Source organism: Columba livia, chromosome Z, assembly GCF_036013475.1.
Source record: "Columba livia isolate bColLiv1 breed racing homer chromosome Z, bColLiv1.pat.W.v2, whole genome shotgun sequence".
NCBI lineage: Eukaryota > Metazoa > Chordata > Aves > Columbiformes > Columbidae > Columba > Columba livia.
This window is the reverse complement of record NC_088642.1, coordinates 84,525,827-84,547,024: the sequence shown is the minus strand read 5'-3', so window position 1 is coordinate 84,547,024 and position 21,198 is coordinate 84,525,827. Positions and strand designations below refer to the sequence as shown.

Sequence of the window (21,198 nt, the reverse complement as noted above, 5' to 3'; positions counted from 1 at the left end):
GCCCCTGGGACCAGGGGATGGCCAGCTGTAGGATACATGGCTGAAAGGCCCTGAGGCTCTCAAAAATAGTAATTAAATCCATTTTGCTTGGTCAGAGCCCTCAGGAAAGCACGCTGGCTCTGCCCAGCCAAGGGGTCATTCACCACAACCACTGCAGGCCTGGAGATGCAGCCAGGGCTGCAGACATGGTGTCTGTGCAGTGCTGCAGGAGCTCAAGGCTGCAGCATAGCGAGCACGGAGGGACCACCGCTGTCACCTGCTCCAGCTGCAGGGCAGGGATGGAGCACCGCTGTCACCTGCTCCAGCTGCAGGGCAGGGATGGAGCACCGCTGTCACCTGCTCCAGCTGCAGGGCAGGGAGGGAGCACCGATGTCACCTGCTCCAGCTGCTGGACAGGGATGGAGCACCGCTGTCACGTACTCCAGCTGCAGGACAGGGTTGGAGCACCGCTGTCACCTGCTCCAGCTGCAGGGCAGGGAGGAAGCACCGCTGTCACCTACTCCAGCTGCAGGGCAGGGAGGGAGCACCGCTGTCACCTGCTCCAGCTGCAGGACACGGAGGGAGCACCGCTGTCACCTGCTCCAGCTGCAGGGCAGGGAGGGAGCACCGCTGTCACCTGCTCCAGCTGCAGGGCAGGGAGGGAGCACCGCTGTCACCTGCTCCAGCTGCAGGACAGGGTTGGAGCACCGCTGTCACCTGCTCCAGCTCCCAGCTGTGCCTGTACTGGCATGTCCCTGTGTCCTGGGGAGCATCGTGTAGCCCCTGGCACAGAGGGTCCTGCAGAACCTCATTGACTTGCCGCAGCCCAAGGGAGCAATCAGGCACCGGGAATCCCTGCTGCCTCCATCAGGCCCTGAGAAACATTTCCCTCGTCTGCTCCTGACAAGCCTGCGAAGTTAACACAGCTCAGCGCCCACACTCTGTCCCAGGGTACCCGCCCACCTTTGCCGGGGGGGTCGCCAAGCATCTCCCCATTTAGCAAGTGACACATGTCACTTGTGAAGTGACAGAGAGGGACAAAGGCCCCCTTGCACCTTCCTTCTGCCTGTGGAGCAAGGGCTCACCCACACTCCGGCAGCTTCCACGCAGCAAGGACAAGGACAAGCGAGCCCCTCTGTCCCCGCTGCAGCCCCCCGAGCCCCGCCAGCCTCGGCAGGGGCTGGGACGGCCCCGCAGGGCGCAGCAGCGTTGCTCTGCACCTGAATTAAAGTTTGGGAAAGTTTCGCTACCTCTTCACTCAAGACTGCAAGTGCACAAAGAATTATGGAAGGGATGGTTGATAGATGAAAAAAACACATTCAAAACTACTTACTGACTAATGATGCAGAAAATGTTATGAATAAGTATCCCTTTCTTGATTTATTACTTTAATTATCTGACATTCTATAGACCCCCATTAGTGGGGGTTTTTTGGTTTAGATTTCAATTTTCTGTCTCATGGTGAAAGCTATTTATCATAATAATCAGTAAAATTCAAAACCTTTTAGCAGTATTTATAAAATTCATTTGCTATGTTCAGCCCTTGGAGAATGACAAAGAAGGCACATTAGCACGTATGCTGAAGTGTTTTATGCAGAATTATCTGTCCATAAGGATGATTAAAGTTCTTTACAATATTTGTAATCCATTATGCTATTTTTTAAATATATTTTTAAAAAAATAAAAGTTTCCCTTACCTATGCTGTGACTGGAGGCTGGGACCTGCTGATTGGGTGGCTGCTGCACCTTCGTCCGTATGATCCTGTACGTAGTTGAAAAGAAATGACTACTTAGCACGAGGAATGCATTCACAGGGGGCACAACGCTATTTTTTCAGTGCAGGACACCTACACCAACACGAAAACGCTTTTCTGCACACTATCCCCTCGTCCTCCACTGAAAGACGGAAGTTTGCGGGTGGATCCAGGACCACATTTTTGCCTCCAGCCCCTGCCATTAGGGACCCTCGGGCGACTGACTCCTACATCCTCCTCGGGGAACTGCGGAATCTCGTGCTTCGGTCCCTTCGAGGCCCCAGTCCTCACCACCCAGGAAAGACACACCTATCGCTGTTTGGGCACCCACTGGGCCCAGCACCCCTCCTGAAGGCGCTGGACACATATGGGTCCAGACGTCCCAGCAGGCTGTGATCTGCACCCTCGGGTGCTGGGCGCATGGACCAGGTTGTCCCTAGCCTGCCTCCGGTACTGCACTCACACAGCTGAAGAACTTGGACACCTCGGAAAAGGATCTGCTTAGCCAAATCAGTATTAAATCAAAAATGTGTTGGATTAAATGCTAAGCTTAAAGGCTGAATAACTACGTTGTCATCACCAGGGACACCGTCTGCTCTGTTTTATAATGACGTGAATCAGGAAAAGTTCAGAGATGTGGGAAAACTAGAAGGCATGTGCTGTGCTGCAGGACAGAGGGCAGCTGCTAAGGAGAGCTGGAGTTGCTCTACCAGGTGCGCTGTGAAAACAGAAAATATGGGGTCTGAAATGTCTCCGGAGATAACACAGCTCTGCCACCGGCTGCAGCAGAATCGGAACGTGCTCGTGGGAGGCGGGTTGCTCCTCAGCACACCTCGCCCTGCCCGGTGCATTTCTGCCCAACTGCAACGCTGCAGTGAGTGCAGCTGCTCTCCTTCCCAGAAAACTCCGCTGCCCTTTCTGGAGAAATGCCACAGATTTGGCACAGGGAAGAGGAGAGGACGCATGAGATGGAGCTGGTGTGTGGATGCATTCATAGGAACAAACAGGAGTTGCTTGCTTGAAAGTCACCCCATGAAGCGGCACAGGAACCACCTCCGGGGACACACGGCCCCTCCCAAAACAGGACACACAGCCGTCCCCTGCGCTCCCGACCCTCTGCCGAGCCTGCAGAGGCTGGAAGGGGTGAGGTCTGTCAGAAAACCAGCTTTTGGCTGCCGGCTGGCGAGGGAAGGCGCTGCCGCTGGACACGGCCCGCGGCTGGTCCTCGGCGGCCAGCGCGCTGTGGCGGCACAGGGGCCGGCGAGCAGCTCCAGCAAAGCGCCAGGACCGGCTGGAGCAGGGCTGCAAACAGCCCCTGCCAAAGGGAGGGAAGGGTGTCCAGCGCCTTCTGACACATAAATGTCTTCATCTCCGGAGGGACGGAGGAGTGGAGCACTCCGAAGCAGCTGGGCAGCTCTCGGCTTATTTGAGCAAAACTAATCGCAATGATTAATTAAGCCTTAATCACACAGAGTTGCTCCTGCTGTGGAAGAGTGGACTATTATTAATATTAATTAATGTTATTAATTAATAATAGTAGTTATTATTCGCTCATATACGGGGGCAACAGCTCAAATTCATCTGCTAAAAAGCACGCTCGGCAGCGGGGATGTGCTGAGCGTGTCTGCCCCCACAGTCCCGCCGCAGGGACCAGCCCCACTGCAGGGAACCAGATCCCCGGGGAGATCCCCTCGCCGTGGGGGGGCTGGGACGGGAGCAGCACGGCCACCCTGTCGTCCCCGAGCTGCTGGGTTTCACCCTCCTGCAGCACGATGGGAACCACACGACGATTTCAGGTGGGTTCAGGTCCGCAGTGACCTGAGGCAGCTCCTGATTTGCACCTCAGTGGTGAATCCGGGCATTGCGAGCAGGGATCTGAGTCCTTGGTGTGCAACATGCCTGTCAGCAAAGCCCTGAAGTACACGCTTAATTTCAAATATAAGGATAAAACCCACAGGCTTCAACATGGAACTGGAAGGATTTAGCGTTAAAGCGAAGTGCCCCTAGGCTGGCAAAACAAACCATCTGGGTTCAAATTCAATTCAAAAAGATCGTATGCATTTCTGAAGGGGGATTTCACACCTTTAAGAAAAGGAAAATAACTGAGCCACACTTGTAAGTAGGTGAGAAATAATGAGATTTATGGCCAAAAAACTTGGTGGCAGATCATGAAATGGGTTCCTGGCGTAATGGCAGTAGATGTGTGCACATTATCAGTGTGGAAACACGCAAGGACACAGCAAGAGGTAGATGTGGAAAGCAGCTCAAAACATGACTGGAAGCTTCTTAATCTTGTTTTTTCCCAGAGCTAAGACTGCCTTTTTGGCAGTTTTTTTGAGCATGCTTGAAGCCCTGCTACACAAACCCAGGAGTGCTCACAGCAGCGGTGCCCCTCACGTGGCCAGGCTCCAGCTGACTTGTGTGGAAGCAGAGCTTGCCCTTAGTTATCTGAGGTCAGTAAGACTGATATTTTCCCTCAGTTTTCCTGGTGTCTATATTATTTCTCAAATCCTTTTTAAAACTGAAAATGCCATGTCTACAGGGCTACCGAATGCTGCTCGGAGCCTCGGCCCATCAGGGGCCCCCAGGCAGCAGGAAAGGCTGCGCCAACTGACCCATTTTTGCTTTTAAACACGGGGATGTCTGCCTCGGCGCCCGGTTCGGCAGCGAGAGGCACCGCGCTCCGCCAGCGCCGGGGAAGCCACGCCGGCTACTCAAGCGGCAACTCCATAAATGCAAATCAGGCTGGGATAGCCAATAAAAGAATATTGCATCAATTTATTTCACGTCCATGGACACAGATGGGACTTTATAGCTAGCTGCATTCAAAGAATTCACATGCAATCACACAAGTGAAAACCATCTCACCAGCATGGTGAACTGGAAGCCCAGCACAGAGCAAACCCCCAAATGAAAATGGAAGGACTCTGCTTGCCAGGGGACGGGTGTGCGTGAGCCTGCCCAAGCACTCTACCTTCCAAGTATTAATCCCTTATTATTGGTCTGGCAGGCTGGAGGCATAACACAGTGTTTGTTCAACACCAGCTTTACGCATCCTTCAACTCAGAAGTGGGTGAGTACAGCAGGTGTAACCCAGACGGCAGTAGGTTACTACAGCTCCTGACCCCGCTTCGAGCCCAGTCCTGCCCAGCAAGGTTGGAAAAAACCTCCCAGACAAGGAACTGAGGCTGCAAATGAGATTGTCCTGCATTTTTACACGAGCAGTTCAAGGCCATTTAAGTGCACCCATGTAATGAGCAGACAGCTGAGGCACCGACCGAATTCCCTGGGTGATATTCACGCTGACAGGCAGCAGCCAGCACGGTTCTGGGTCAAATTCAGCAAGACCAAGCAGGAGCCAGGAGGACAGAAGCGGCACCGTAGGCTGTGCCTGGGGTCCCTCCAGGCCCCAGGACTCCCCTTTCCCAGGTGACCGCTCCCCCACTCAACAGCTATCGGAGCTTCCCCCCACCAAACACCCACCCCGCAGAGCAGAACCGAGGACTCATGCAGAGCAAACAGGCAGGATCGCTACCAGCCAGGACGGCAACTTACAGCCTGGGGCAAGGACGGGGCAGAAGCAAAGGCCGACAGCAGACCCTGCCCACCCCTGGGACATGCTCGCAACCTGCGACGCTGTGGCCGCTGGGTGAGCCCGCAGCCGCTGCCCAGCCCCAAATGCACCACGGAAACATGTGCAAGCTGCATTTCTTGCAAACAGCCCGAAACATGCAGTGCTAATGAATGAGGATTCAGCAGCAGTGCTTCCGAGGAACGTCCCTCCCCAGGACAAACAGATCTTTACCTGTTAATTGAACTGACGCTGGGCACCGTGTCGTTGTCACACACTCGCTCAGCAAGGAGTCTGTCCCTGATCTCCCAGGCAAACATGGTGGGATTTTGGCGTTTGTACTCTGCAATTTTTTCAACGACTTTGGGTGTGGCAACCTTTGGTTTTGATCCTCCAATCACTCCAGGTTTAATACTCCCGGTTTCGTAATACCTGGGACAACATCCAAAACAAAGCTTTAGTTATCACGAATAGACAGAGAACATGCTTTGAGATTTATAGGGAACATAATTTCAAGGCAACCAAACCCCAGCAAATCCTGAGATACATCTTCACTTTCACATACACATTTTCTGCCTCTGTAGTGCTTTATCACCTAATAGCTTAACTTATAGTAATTGGAATTGGGCCTTGGGTTACAATATATATTTTTCTGTAATAGCAAGACAAAAGAAACAATGCAAGATTAAAGGGCATGCCGGGATCCAAAATTAACTGAAAATGTGTGTTATTAATCAGCAGCGTTGGCAATAATAGAAACAAATCACACCAAAGACCACTTTTTGCTGTGAACTCTTTTGTAGTAAATTACTGTTTCTCCAGAAATTCTCTGTCATTAATATATATGGCTTGATACCATTTCATAGTGAAAAGAAGGCTAAGTATTGTATTTTATTTGCACCTCTGGAATAAGTATGCTGGTATAGCTTTTTCCCGTGCGATGGTTTTGATATGAGTATTATGATTTTAATGGTTAATATTTTCCATAATGTATTCTTTTTAACGTTATGGTGTTAGTAGTTTTAATTGTAAATTCCAAGGAAAACAGAGCTGGCTGTGTTCCAGAGGGGTCCAGCCGCTGCGGGGCTGGTTTCTGCCATCACCCTTGCTGCCTTTCCTGGGGTGCAGCACCTTCGCCACGCCGGGAAAGGCGGGAGACTGGATCCCTAAACCAATGGAAATATGCCGGATTTCTTTACATATGAATCACAGAAGAGCAACTGCTTTTGGTAGCATTGCAACAATACATCACAGCTGAGATCCCCGGCCCCACAAGTCTCCTAACAAATGAAGCCTCAAACCTGCTGCTAAGAGAAGTCGTATGTTACCCACGGAGGGCCGGAACGGGGACCCGGAACGAGACCGTGCTCGTCTGCGCTGCACTGTCAGGGCACCAACACCCGAGACACGCTCCCAGCCGTTCACGTCTTTCTACCTTGTGAATTTTCTTGTGACCAAATGAAGAATGAACTCTGTGCCAACCCGCAGCAGCCGCCCCAGCTGCCCCGAGCCAGCGTGTCCCCTGTGCCACGCGGACCTGGCGCACTGCGCTGCGCTCGCGGCGGCTCCGACCTGCACACTCCATGCTCCCTGCCCGTACTTCCAGCAGGGAGCTCAGAAACTGCTCCCAGGTAAGAACATAAAACTGCTTATTAATATATTTTCTATGTAGCTACTTGACATACCCATTATATTAAAAAAAAAAAAAAAAATCCCAAATCTTTCTGGTGTGAGCAGAACACAAACAGGCTGAGCAGCTGAAGTCTGTCTCACCGTAACACGCAACCATGTTCATCAAATTTCTGCCAGGCTATCGGTTTTCAGTCTTCCTGGAAAAGCTCTGCGTGCAAGGCCTAAAATTCCTTTAAAGAGACTGACACCACGTTGTTTATACCTCTTTTCAGATATTCTGGATATGAGAGTGGACTCAGATGCATCAGTCTCCATGAGACATTTAAGCAATATTAGTAAAGACAAGCATCGAGTGTCAGAGATGGATTAACCCTCGTGGTGTCCCTGAACGCAGTCTAGAAGGGAGCTTTAGGGCAGGGGGTGAAATTCAGCTCCTCCCGTGCTTCCCAAGGACATGGCAAAATTATGGCAAACGCGGACCACATGCTGCTGAGACCTTGCACCTGTGTGCTCAAAACCTTTGCTGCTAGTGCCTCTCCTGAGAGGAGGGTGTGGAAGGAAGCCAGACAACACCATGAACGCTGCCAAACAAAAAGTCACAATTTCTTCCGTTCCAGCCCAAACTATGGGTGTTACAAACCTTCCTTAGTGTTTTTCTGCAGTGGTGCCTCACGGCACCACCACACAGTGCTGGCGGTGCTGGCGGAGCAGACGGGCAGCCACGGTTTGGCAGCCACGGCCACACAGGCCAGACGGTGCTTCTCGCGGTGGGAGCACCGCGACGGCAGCGCCGAGCTCCCCGTGGCACCAAGCCCCAGTGCCCTCTGCACAGCAGGGCCTCCATCCCAAACATCCCGACCACGGCCTGCCCTCCTGGGGCCCTGCCCGGCACACACACGCAGTGGAAAGGTGCTCGCCGAGTGGGAGGGTGCACGGTTGGGCCGCGGCCCCTTTCCCTGGGCAGCGGGACAGCTCGGTGTGACAGGGACAGCCCCGGCCCAGTGCCACTGACGCCTCCCTCCCGTCACCCAAGCACCGGGCCCGGGTGCCGGCAGCGGGCCTGCAGATGCGCTGGCATCCCTGGCGCCCGTCTCCATTTTAAGGGCAGGGACAGGGGCTGCTGGCGTCACTCCGTGCACATCAGCTCCCGGCCCTTCGCTTCCAGCAAGCTGCGGATGCAGCGGCGAGTGCGGCCCCCGCGGTGCCCCCTCCGGGAGTGAGGGGCTCGCCTGCACTGCGGCTGCTGCGGACCTGCCTCTGCATGCTTTCTAACTCTGCACCGAGGACTGGCAGAAATCTGACCGTAATATTCCAAATGTAAGGATTTATTTTAAGTATTCCCACTTTTTCACATACACACACATGAAAAAACACGTACACACACAGCTGCAATTACAGTGACATTTTACCCACTGTAATGATTAGTTATGAAAATAATGAGGTATGAAATTCCAATTTATTGTTGACAACTTTAATGACAAAGCTCTGGAGCCTCTCTTAGCTGTATAGTGCAAATATATCTAATGGCAAAGCTATTCAGACTATCAAAAGTAAAACCATCAGGCATCTGCCTGGTAGGTAAATAAATGGCCTGTTCCTTAGCTGTGCATTGCTCGTGGTGGGAATTGGTGGCAATTCTGCTGCGGTAAAGAGCGTCACCAGCCGACCCACGCCAGCCTGTGCCGACGGCGGATGCAGAGCGATAGCCAAGTGACACAGTCCGTGGGGCGCAGGCAGGTCTCACGCACAGCCCGCGGAAAGCTTTCCTCTCAAACAGTAATGGTATCAGTGTCCTCAAACCTACTCCAGCAGCAACGCGTGTGGTTCACAGGCAAACGCATCTCCCTGCAACCAGGTCATCCAGCCCAAGGATGCTCAGTGCGACCGGTGCGCGGGCTCATGCGGCTCTGGAACCACCGCGCGGCCATGGAGACCGTGTCCACCGGTTAAGGCAAGAGTGGGTAAGAGAGATCTAAAGAGAAAACAGTGCCAAGAGCTACAAAACGAGGGGCTGTGACTTTGCCAAGTCAGCCTGGTTCTGAACATTTGAACAGCAATTGAGAGATCGCAAATGCTGCTAATCCAAGCAGATCCTCTGCGTGATACTACCAAAAAAAATTGCCTTGACAGCCTTTGCAGTTATGCTATGTCCAGGAAAGCAAATCGGTTTAGAATTGGAAAAGAAAAATATGGTAAAAATAAAAAGAGCAAAAGTTTAAACAATTAACTGTTAAAGTTTAGTAAATAGTTCAAGAATTAACTTCCCCAGCTTATCAAGAAAAACATATTCTAAGGAAAAAAAAATCCTTAATATAAGTTGCTCAACTCCCTCAGAATACCTGTAGTTCAAAACCATTTTAACACTATAATTTATAAAAATTATGTTTAGATTTGCTCCTAAGATACAAAGAAGCAAGGATGGTATTTTTTACCTGAATCTATGTCAAATTTTAAAATGTAATCAGGAAATTACATGCATTCAAAGTTCAACTTCCTGTTGCCACAGCGGTTCAAGCAGCTCCAGCCTGAACAGAGTGCTCACACACAAAATAGCCAAAATAGTTATTTATGATATTCTGTGCTCTAGTTAAGAATGTGTTCCAGCACAAGAGTAGAAGAAAGGCATTGAATTAAACAGTGGGACAGATATCAGAATAGCCTACATGAATGAACACACGGCAATGTTGATGCAATATGTAATGACATTATTTCTAAAAGAGACTCTTTTTCAGAAAGCAAAATTAGTAACTTCCACAACTTCTATGTTTTTTTTCAGTTTTACTGAAGGTGGCTCCAGGATTCCTCCACCTGTTCAGAACAGACAGGTGAGGGACGTATGCCATATATACAGCAAATACACCCCACATGACAATTTGCTCCTTGTGCTAGAATTACCTACAAGGAGCTGTGAAAGGGGCAAACCAGACAGGCGAAATACTGGCACATTTTCCCACGTCAGGCATACGAAACCATGAGTGGTCAGGAAACCCCTGTGCTCACTGGACTGATTTCCTGAGGTTTCTACTATTCTCCATTTGTTTGCAGCCTTCAATTAAGGGTCTGACACTGACACCTTTGACAGACACAGAAGGTGGGGTCGTCCCTCCTTTACCTGCCAAGTATTTTGCTGACGCAGCCGTGGCTGACGCGGAGCTGCCGGGAGATGTCACACGGCGGACCCCTTGGTGGGCAAGCTCCACGATCCTTTGGCGAACAACATCTGGGAGGGGGCGGCCGTTCACAAAAACACCCCCTAGTTGATTCACGCCGCCATGTCCTGAAAAACACAGGGGGGGGGGGAGAAGGGCAGGAGAAGGAGAGCTGTGTGAGAGTTTTGGATGTTTCTGCAAGGCAGAACCCCCAGCCCAGCACTCCCCGGCACTGGGCATCACCTCCCCAGCACCCGGGCCAGCCTCCAGCTGCTTTTCCCTGCAACCTGTAGCCCCGAGGTGGCCGCGGCCACACGGCCCATGCTGCCACAATGCCACTCGCCACGGGGGAGAAACTTTCCTGCGGGAAGGCAGATCGGGCTGTGGGGGACAATGGCCATGGGAAACCACGCAGCGATGCCCAGGCCACCCTCCTCCCAGAGCCAGTGGCCACTGTTGCCTGGCTGCGAGTTCCGGGGACAGGGCTGGTGCGCATTGAGGCTGCTCATGAGCCTCTGCCCGAGAATCCCACCGAAAACAAGGCTGGGTAGGCTCAGCCTACACACTATTTGTGTCTAAGGACAGAGCAGGATACCTGAAATTAAATATGTGCTCGGTTTATTGTTTGGGGTTTTTTTTGTTGTTTGTTTTTGTTGCTTGTTTTGGAGCTTTTTTTTTTTTCAAATGCCTTGACTTAATCAATGGGGGGGGAAAATAAATAAAGGAGATGATTTCTGCTCTTACAATTTACAGCAGTCTTGGCAGGTATTATGATCCCACAAATGAAATGTGAACACCCAGGCACGTCCAGTATATTGTTCCTTTTCTAGCAGATTTGTACTGTTCACCTTTAGCAAGATGAATCATATATCCGGTGGGAAACAGGACCCACTTGGATAAATAGTAGTGAAACTATGTAAACCTCATGAACATATAATAATCCCATGTACTGAGTGAGGAAGTACAATTAACCCTCATGTTGTTAATCATCCAAACCATAGAGAAGTGGAGAAACTGGAAACAAGCAATAGGGGCAGTACAAATTGCCAATTCTGGAACAAAGATAATACAGAAAATCACTCTATTTGCACAGGACTTGAAGAGTACTGAATAAGCTGACAAGCCAAATGCCTCTCTGGGGTTTTTTTTTGGTTTTTGGTTCTGGGTTTTGTGGTTTTTTGTTGTTTTTTTCTGTTGTTGTTGTTGTTTTTAAATATTATGTAGAGCTATTTTTATTTAAATCCAGTCATTTCTCATTGATAAACTGCTGTCAAACTTTGCAAACACCTTCTAAAACTGTCGGGGCACATAATGGATCCACATGAAATATGTGATGGCTAAACCAAAGCCTGTGGCAAGCAGACAAACGTCTGCACCGCGGTCCTGGCCGCTGACCCCGGGCACGGCCCCCAGCCGTGGGCTGCCCGGGGACGCTGCTGCAGCCGCCGCGGGGACAACTCGGCGGCGGAGGCATGAGGAGCAACCCCGCAACACTGCGGTGAGCGAGACCTGGGGCTTCTCCTGTATTACCGGCTTTAATCCTACAAAACCAACATACAGTGCATTCTATATGAACAGAAAGATCCTGCGGTGACGAGGGAAAGGGGGGCGAAGAGGAAAGGAAAGGAAAGGAAAGGAAGGAAAGGAAAGGAAAGGAAAGGAAAGGAAAGGAAAGGAAAGGAAAGGAAAGGAAAGGAAAGGAAAGGAAAGGAAAGGGAAAGGAAAGGAAAAGGAAAGGAAAGGAAAGGAAAGGAAAGGAAAGGAAAGGAAAGGAAAGGAAAGGAAAGGAAAGGAAAGGAAAGGAAAGGAAAGGAAAGGAAAGGAAGGAAAGGAAAGGAAAGGACAAGGAAAGGAAAGGAAAGGAAAGGAAAGGAAAGGAAAGGAAAGGAAAAAGAAATAGAAAAAAAAAACCGAAAAGAAAAAGAAAGAAAGAAAGAAAAGAAAAAAGAAAAGAAAAGAAAAAGAAAAGAAAAGAAAAAGAAAGAAAAGAAAAGAAAAGAAAAGAAAAGAAAAGAAAAGAAAAGAAAAAGAAAAGAAAAGAAAAGAAAAGAAAGAAAAGAAAAGAAAAGAAAAGAAAAAAGAAAAGAAAGAAAGAGAAAGAAAAAGAGAAAGAAAAAGAGAAAAAGAGAAAGAAAAAGAAAAAGAAAAAGGACATGCATTTCCTTAGGGCAAGTGTTGATTCTCACCCCGAAGCCAGTTCCCAGAACCAGGAGGCCGGCAGAGCCCAGGCCTGCCCAGACCGAGAGCATCCGACCCCGCAGCCGCCGGGGAAACAAAGGCTGGGGCCGCCGCCGTCCCCCCCGCCGCGCCAGGGGACCCCTCCCCAAACCCGCCCACTGTCTCAGGAAGCGGCTCCGGCGCCAAGCCCGGCTCCCTGCCCGCCCAGGGTCTCTCTCCGCCGGTTACCGCGCTACCCCGGACAGCTGCGGGCACTAACGGACACCGGGGGCCCCGTCGGGCCGGGGGCCTGCGAGAGGAGGGACAGACATTGCTCTGGCCGCCAGAGCGATGCGGGGTTGGGGGAGCGAGCCCGTGCCCCAGTCCGCACCCTGGAGACCCCGCAGGGAGCGGGGACGGGGCGAGACGAGGGGCTCTTTCCAGGGTGGGGAGCCCCAGCCAGGTAGCCGGTGCGGGGTCCGCGAGCCCTACCCGGAGTCCCGGGCAGCGGCGGGCGGGGAAGCCGGGCGGGAGGAGGACGAGGCGGCCCGAGCGGTCCGGTCCCGAACAGCCGCCGCTACCGACCAGCAGCCCCGGGATGAAGGCCGCACCGATTGTCCCCGTCCGCCTCGACGCCCATGGGGCCCGGGACGGCGGCGGTCCTGGGCTCTGCCCACGCGGGACGGGGAAGCCGCAGGGCTCGTGGCGGCGGCACAACGGGCCGAGGTCCCCTCGGGATCGCCCTGTCCCCGGCCGCCGTGCCCTGGGCTGCTCCGCTGGCCCCGCTGCCCCCGCTGGCCGCAGCCTCCGGCTTCCCCGTTCTCCTCCCCGCGTTTCACCGGCGTCGTGTCCGCCCCGCCCCGGGGCAGCAGCGGGTCTGGAGGTCTTTTGGGGCCGAATGGCTCCGGAGGCTCCCCCTCTGCGGCCGGCGGACAGACCGAAGGCATCGGAACTTCGGGTTTTGGATTGGGTTTTTTTTGATTGTTTTTTTGTTTTTCCCCTTCTGTTTGCCCTGAAATTCCTATGGAAGGCATCGATTTTCTACGGCTGCGAATGATGGGGGGCGTCGCTGGAACCCGCCGCGGCTTCTCCCGCCGAGGGTGCTCAGCCCCCCGGAGGAAGGGCGTCCCCCGTGGGCAGCGGGTCCGAGAGCACCACGTCCCGCTCCCACTCCGCGTACCCCCGCGTCCCGCACCGCCGGCTTTCTGCCCTTAAAGTTCGCCTTTAAAAAACGTGGTTTGGTTCAATGATGAGAGAGAAATAAACGCGGGTTTAAAACGCCGCGTTGCCACGGGAAGAAGAGTTCGTTTTTCACGGGTGGGCGTGTAGAAGCGCATTACCGGCTGCCGCCCCCCGCTCCGGACACCCCCAAAACCGTGTGACGAACAGAGCTGGGGGGAGAGGGCAGACAAACAGCGGGAGAGAGAAAGACGAAGAGAGGGGTGTTTCCAGTTCTAGCGCTGGAAGGTTTCTTTGGATCGTTTATTTTGAAAACAAATTTCTTCTAGCTAAAGGGCTGCGGTGCACCGGGAAATGAGATTAGTTCTACCTTAAATTTTCTCGCAATCTCTCGCCGTAATGCAGCGTTTAACTCACCGTGAGAGAAGATGTCATTTCACATAACACTGTGCTAATGGATAAGTCTTCCCCGACCTCTCAAGCACAACAAATCTGAGCCAAGCCCAGCACCCACGACCTGTTAACTTAACCAGTTCTGCTGCCCGCTCGTCCTCTGCCGCGCTGCCCGGCGCGGAGCTCGCAGGAACCGTTTTGTCTTTCTTCGATGGTTAGAAAGAAAAAAATCTTCCCTCCAGCCCCGCGCCCTTCGTATTTGTTTGCCTTTTATATTTTTCGTTGTTTTTAACTAACGAATATCAAAATGTTGAAATAGAGTGAGAATATCGTATAGCAAACTTTTCTGTTCGTCAGAAATGCCGGGTGGCTTTCTTCACGGAGACTTATGTACGGGGAAAAAATATATATACACATATACATATATAACTACATACATAAGGGTGCGTGAATATATACAGATAGATATACACATATAGTAAACTATGTGTGTATATTTACGTGTATATTGAAACACCTATTTGCATCGGCTCTTTCTCTACGGGAAAAAAACCGCGGACAACACCGCTAACCCGCAGCATCCCGCCGCCGTCCGTCCGCTGGCAAAACCATCCCCGAGGCGCGGCCGCGCTTCCCGAAGGGGCACGGAAGTCCCGGCGGCCGCGGGCGGCCGGCCCGGGCCGGGGAAAGACACGGCGGAGCCGCCCGGGACAGGCGGCAGCCCGGGCTGCCGTTTATCCGGACTCCTCGGCGACCCAGAGCGGGCGGGGAAGAGCCGGCCCGGCGGCGCCGTCCGCTATCGCGCGGGGCCCTTCGCGGCCGTGTCAGAGAAGTTGAACTATCAGCCTACTTACTATGCATTGCTGCAAACGGGTCGTGCTTACAGTGTATTTCCATCGGAGCGGTCCGGGCCGGGGCGGCCTCGCCGGGCTGATCTCGATTCGCCGGCAGCGCTCGCGACTGAGGGTGGGGGAGGAGACCCGAGGAGACAGCCGGAGGGGAAAAAAATAAAAAGGAGGGGGAGGCAAAAAAAACCCCACGAAGAGTCCCGCCCCGAGCGGGGCCGCGGTATCCGACAGCGGCGGCCGAGCGCGGCTCCCAGCGTCTCCGGCAATGTCCGGTCACTCCTTCGAGGGGGCGAGCAGCGACCGCCGCGGGCTGCGCTCTGCCCCCGGCCGCTCCCTGGATGGCGGCTAACGGACTCCCGGCTCCGACGCGGCGCTGGGCGCGGAGCGGCGGGTGGTTCAGTCCGGCGGCCCGGAGCCCACCGCCGTCTCCTCGACGGCTCTTTGTGCTGGCGGCGCCGGCGGCTGTGCGGCGACGGCCGGGGCAGACGGCAGCGCTGGCGGACGCCCCGTCCGCGGGGCTCGGTCCCAGGGCGGCGGCGCGCTCCGCCTGTGCCGCCCCCCGCCGCGCCGCTCACAGCAACTCGCGGAGCCGGGTGGGGCGGCAGCGAGCGAGGGGAGCGGCGGGGGAAGGTGTGCGAGAGGGCGGGGAGCGGGGCGGGGGCCGGGCTCGCCTCGCCTCGCCTCGCCGCGGCCCCGCGGGACCGGGCCGCCCCGTCAGCGGCCGCCGTCCGACCCGCGGCGCCGCCGCGGCGCGCCCATCGCCGCCGCCGCCGCCCGCCGGGCCGCGGGGCCCCAGCCGCCCCCTCCCGCCCGCCGTCGGCCGCCGGGTGCCGGGGCGCTGCCTGGCTCGGGCCGTGCGCCCGGCGCGCTGCCGGCCCGCGGCGGGCGGCGGGGGTTGTGGCGGGCGGAGGGGGCGGGGGCGGGGGCGGGCCGGCGGGGGCGCGCGGGGCGGGGCGGGGGCTCTCCGGCTGCGGCGGGCACCGCCCCGGGACCGCGCCCGCGCCCGCCGGCCCCGCCGCGCCCCTCGGCCCGGCTGCGCGGCCCAGCGCGCCCGCGGAGGAGGCGCGGCGGGCGGCGCTTCAGCACCGCGCGGCTGGACAGCGGCGGCGGCGGCGGGCGGGGCCCGCCCGTCACTCAGCGCCCCGGCCAATCGCAAAAGTTAACTTGCCGGCGCCCCGCATTGGCCGCCGGGCGGTGCCGCTGCCTATTGGCGGGCTGCGGGCCAATGGGGGCGGGGGGCGTGGCCGCACGCCCTCAGCGGGCGGGGCGCAGCCACGCGAGACCGTGGGAGGGGGGCACCGGGGCCGGGGGCGGCCCGGGACAGGGGATCCCCCACGGCTGGCGGGTCCGGGGTCCGCTGGTGCCCCCGACGTCTGGACAGCGCGGCCCGGGCCGTGGTTTCGCCACGCGAGTGGGGGCAGTGGGTGCGGGCCCGGAGTAGCCCGGTCGGATCCGGGTCCGTGCCTCCGCCCGCCCGCGCGGCCCGCGGTCGCGGAGGGACTCGGCGGCCCTGCGTAGGGCTCGCTACGGCACTGGAGCCACAGCGTCCGCGGCCGACGTGTTCCCATTCCAGCCACCAGTTCACGTCCCCCGCCCGCCGCCGCGCTGCCCGCCTGCCGCCCCGCCGAGGGCCAGCTCTGCCCCCGCCCCACGGCCGCCAGCCCCTCTGAGCCCGGCACCCGCGCCCTCGGGGCCTTGGCTGCTGCACGGCCTTGCCGGGACCCCCCGCCACGGCGGGGAACTGTCGGCCGCTGCAGCCGCCCAGGCGGCGCGGGGCGGGTGAGTTTTCGTTGAACGCGAAACTGCCGGGCGCGGCCGCGGGGCTGGGACGGGGCGGCGAGGGCCGGTTCCCGCTCAGCCCCACAGCCGAGACCCGGGCCGTCGGGCCGGCCGCCCCGCTCCGCCGCTCTGCGTCTCGGGCCTGGGGAGAGTTTGGGAGGGGGGCGCAGGGATCGGGGTCATGCCGGCCCGCGAGGAGGGGGGAGAGCGGGGGGGCAGGGTCAGCACTTCTCCCTGTCTGGCCTTCATCCCGCCTTCACCCCGCTCCTCCTCCTCTCCAGGACACCGCGGGTGAGGCGCCCCCCGCCCGATACCCCGCAGGGATGCGGCGGCACAACGGTGCCCGCGGGCTGCGGCGGCGGCGGAGGCCTCGGGGCGCCGAGCTGTGCCCGCCGGCCCGGTGCGGCGAGCCGCCATGGAAAGCTTTATCGATTAAACGATTATTCAGGCGATTTAACTAATAAAAGGCGCCATCGATCGCTTCGGAATTGCATTCCGCCACCGAACCGCAAGGCCGCCTCCGCGCCCACACTCGCCCCCGGTCCCACGGACACGTCGGCGCCACGCTCCCCGCGGGGACACAGGACACAGCACTCCGCGGCCTCTCGTCGGTACTCGGTCCCGGTCCCCTCGCTCTCCCGGACACAGCCGTAGGGCCGACGGACACACGGGCAACCCCGGCGGCTGCGCGGGAACCCACCGCGCGACACGGAGGTCTCGGCAGCCCCCGCGCCGCCCCGAAGGTCCCACGGGGGGCCAGCCCCGCCGCCCGCCCCGGTCCCGGTGCGGCTCCTCCGCATCCGACTCTGCCCCACGCCGCGGCCCACGCGTGACGGGCCGCGGCGATGGGTCTTGGCGTCCCCCGCGGCAGCGTGGTCGCCGGGCTCCCCGCGGAGCCCAACTCGCGTCCTACCTGTGCGGCCGGCCCGGGGGGTCGCGTAGGTTTTCTCCAACTCCATCACGGCTTTTCAGGACTCCGGGACCGGACAGAGAGAAAACTTTCCACGTCGTGTGGTTATCGCCTTTTCCTTTTTTTTTGTCTTTTCTTTTTTGTTTGTTTGTTTTCCCTTTATTTCTTTTTCTTTTCTTTTCTTTTCTTTTCTTTTCTTTTCTTTTCTTTTCTTTTCTTTTCTTTTCTTTTCTTTTCTTTTCTTTTCTTTTCTTTTCTTTTCTTTTCTTTCCTTCTTTTCTTTTCTCTTTCCTTTCCTTTTTTCTTTTCTTTCCTTTCTCTTCTCTTTTCTCTTTCTTTTCCTTTCTTTTCCTTTCTTTTTTCTTCTTTTATTTCCTTTTCCTTTTCCTTTCCTTTCCTTTTCTTTTCTTCTTCTTTTCTTTTCTTTTCTTTTCTTTTCTTTTCTTTTCTTTTCTTTTCTTTTCTTTTCTTTTCTTTTCTTTTCTTTTCTTTTCTTTTTTTCTTTTCTTTCTTTTCTTTTTTATTTTCCTTTTCTTCTTTTCCTTTTTTCTTTCCTTTTTTATTTTTTTAGAGGCTCTCGCAGGTTGGAATAATTCAACTCTTCCGCTCCCCGCCGAGCTTTTGCAGCTGATCACTGAGCTGAAACTAAACGTTTTAGGTGGAAAAAAGCCTCTGAAGGAACCGTGAAATGATTAAGAACCTAAAGAGCTCCTCGCCATGTGAGATCATGTCCTGTTCTCTAAAACATCACAAGATGTCCCCAGACGCAGCCAAAACCCAGGAAAACTCTGACATCTGTTGTAGCAGGAATCAAAGTTTGCTCGCAACCAGCCGCCCCCCGAGCGCTCCGCCGGCTGCTGCAGAGCGGCGGCGGCGGCAGCGGCACCGGCAGCGGCACCTGCCCGCTCTGCCTCCGCCAGCCCCAGCCCGTCACCAACTTCTCAGCAGAACCGACTTCCCCTTCCCGAACTGGGGGGTGACGCCGCAGCCTTGGGGCCGCGCTCCCCGACGGGCCGGGCGGCCGCGGGGGCGGGACAGGGACTCGCCTGCCACTGCCTGGGGGGCGGCGGAGGGGGACCCAGCGCCCCGCATCACCCCCGGCCCTGCCCTTCGCCCTCGCGAACAGCCCTTAGGCCGGAGCCGAGCCCGGGCATCGGGAGCGAGCGGTCCGATGGAGATGGTGGAGGGGTCCGGGCTGTTCTTTCCCGGCCCTGGGGGTCCCCTCGGGTTCCCCCCACCACGTCCCGTGTGCTCGGGGGTTTTCCGCCTGTACCGAGCAGCGGCTGCAGACCCACGGCCGAGTCCTGCAGGCCTCGGCGGCGCGAGTGAGGGCGGGGAGAGGGGAGGGGGCGAATTCACAAGGCCTCGATCGCTCCCATATTTATTTTTCAACAGAGGCGACTGGGGAAAAAAACAAAACCAAAACAAAACAAAACAAAACAAAAAAACCCAGAAGAACAAAAAACAAAAAACAAAACGGCTCTCCCCTTCCCAAAGGAAAAAATAAACATCAGCGCCGGGGAGCTCCCCGTGAACCCGGCCCGCAGAGAGGTCCTGCCGGCGCCCTGCCTGCCCTGCTGCCCATCGGCGCCTGCGGCCGTGGGTTTTTCCTCACCCGTTCCCACCCGAGCGCGGCCTCCTAGGCCGCCGCCCGGTCCATCTTCCAGGGAACCCGCCCAGACATTTAACCAGTCCTCGGGCGGGGGACGAGAGTGGGTTCTGCTCCCGTGAAACCGGGCGTCCCCACGGGACCCGCGGCCCGGTGCCGACCGGCCGAGGGCAGAGGAGAAGAGCGGGGGTCTGGCGGGAGGGTCCCCCGCTGCCTGCGACACGGCGGGCAGGGGCCGCTCCTCTCGGGCCGGGTTCTGCGGGTTTGAGGACGCGAGGCCGGTAAAGGGGCTCCCAGCCGCCTCTCCCGGCGCAGCCCCTCTCCCCGGGCCCTTCTGGGAGTTGACATGGGCGCCACGCTGTTTCCAAAACCTCCCTTTTCCCTCCCGCCCATCCCTACGCTTCGGACACCGTTGCATCCCAGGATCGGCAACCCGGCAGCTTCGGACGGCTCCGCAGCTGGGCCGGGGCGGGCCCACCGGGACCCCTGGCCGCCTGGCTCTGCCCCGCCAGCAGCGCGGCTGGAGAGAGGCCGGCTCCTGCCTCTCGCTCTTTTGCTTCCCTTTTCACCAACGTTTATTCGCTCTCATTTGCTTACACAAAAATAACCGGCGGCCAGAGCCGGCTTCCCGCGATGCGAGCCGCCGTGCGAACAACCGCCCTGGGATGGTCCTTCCCTGCGGCGCTGCCTCGGGAAGAGGCAGCCCCACATAAGCCAGCAAAATGAAGACCAGAACCCCCATCCTTCCAGATGCTCTCCTCTCCCGGACACGCCGGCCCACGGCCCCGGCAGCAACGAGGAGCCCGGGAGCGCTTCTGTGACCGCGTGCAGCGAAATGAACGAAAAACACTTTATTGTCCTGAAAACAAACCGCAGGGCTCCCGCATCCCCTCCCGCCTCGGCAACGGAGCCCCAGGAGGAGCGTGGGGAGGCGGCGAAGGGACTGCAACGGGGTCCCGGCCCGGCAGAACGGGCACGGCCCCGAAGGGCGGCCGGCGCGGCCGGCGGTACGGGGACGTGCACGGGGCCACCCGCGTGTGCTGCGGGGGGTGCGCAGCCCTGCGCGGTGTGCGGCCCTGCGGGATTTACAGCCCCGCGCGATGTGCGGCCCCGCGGGGTGCGCGGCCCTACGGGATTTACAGCCCTGCGCGATGTGCGGCCCCGCGGGGTGCGCGGCCCTGCGGAATGCACGGCCCCGCGGGGTGCGCAGCCCTGCGGGATGTGCGGCCTTGCGGGATGTGCAGCCGCAGACTCACCTCCCCGCCTGCGAGCACGGGCCGTGCCCGCCGTGCGCCGCCGCGCGCCCGCACAGGCGCTGCCTTGGCCTGGCCCGCAGTCCGGCCCGGTGGCCCCGGGGCCGCGGCATCCTGCGGCTGTGCGCCGTCTGGCCCCGCGGCCGCTCCTGCACAGCCCCGGGGCCGCTAGGACATCCCGGCAAGCGCATTAACGGAAACAGCGTGGAGGGCTCCGCGGAGGGGGCCTGCTCTGGGGTGCGACGTTTGGGGTAAGGCCTGCACTGCACCCCGAGGAGCGGGGCTGCGGGACCGCATGGTGCTCACAGCAGCGGGGTTGCGCTCTGCGGGATGACAGGGGCGGGAGTCCACCCGGGACCCCGTCCCTCGCCTTTGCTGCGCTGTGACCGGGCAGCCCGGCCCCACGGACCCCCGGGGAAAGCCCCTGCCGTTCCCACACAGGGGAACGTTTCTGCTGTCAGTGGGTCTGGAAAGAGCCGGGATGCAGCCGCTCAAGTGGGCTCTACTTGGAACGGTCACTGGAAAACGACTCCCGATGCTCCCAGGAGCAACTTCTGCTGGGGTGCAAAATCGCACCGTGGCTGAAGTCCCCACGACAGGGACACTCGGGAGCCCACCGCAAAGTCACAAGCGTCTCTGACCATTCCGGACCGTCTTTAGAGTGCTTCTGAGCTTTCTGTACACGGCAAGAGGCAAACAAAAATACAGTGAAGACATGAAACGGTGGCACAGCAGAAACCTGACACTGCTTTTGGAGTTTTCCAAGGACAGTTGTCACTGCCTGCATTCCCTGCAGCAATGAGAAAACGATAAACCTGGCCTAAACTTTTGTGCTTTTATCTCTGATGCAGAACGGTAGGAAGGGAAAGGATAACCCCCATCCCACAACGCTCACACACGTACTGCAAACCCAGGCACTGCTCAAGGCTTGTGGAGAACCATTCTGCAGCCAAAACACATGGAAGTGCCAGAGCCAAGTGCTGGC

General features: G+C 57.1%; 1 protein-coding gene across 1 annotated transcript in view; it reads right to left on the bottom strand.

Annotated features, from left to right (window-relative positions):
* Positions 1 to 17,549, bottom strand: part of PAX5 (paired box 5) — a 146,564-nt gene extending 129,015 nt beyond the window's left edge. Inside the window, 5 exon segments of the mRNA XM_065046608.1 lie at positions 1,677 to 1,741; positions 5,539 to 5,736; positions 10,049 to 10,112; positions 10,115 to 10,213; positions 17,355 to 17,549. Coding sequence (XP_064902680.1) covers positions 1,677 to 1,741; positions 5,539 to 5,736; positions 10,049 to 10,112; positions 10,115 to 10,213; positions 17,355 to 17,400 — 472 coding nt within the window. The 5' untranslated portion in view covers positions 17,401 to 17,549.
* Between the last annotated feature and the right edge of the window lie 3,649 nt (positions 17,550 to 21,198).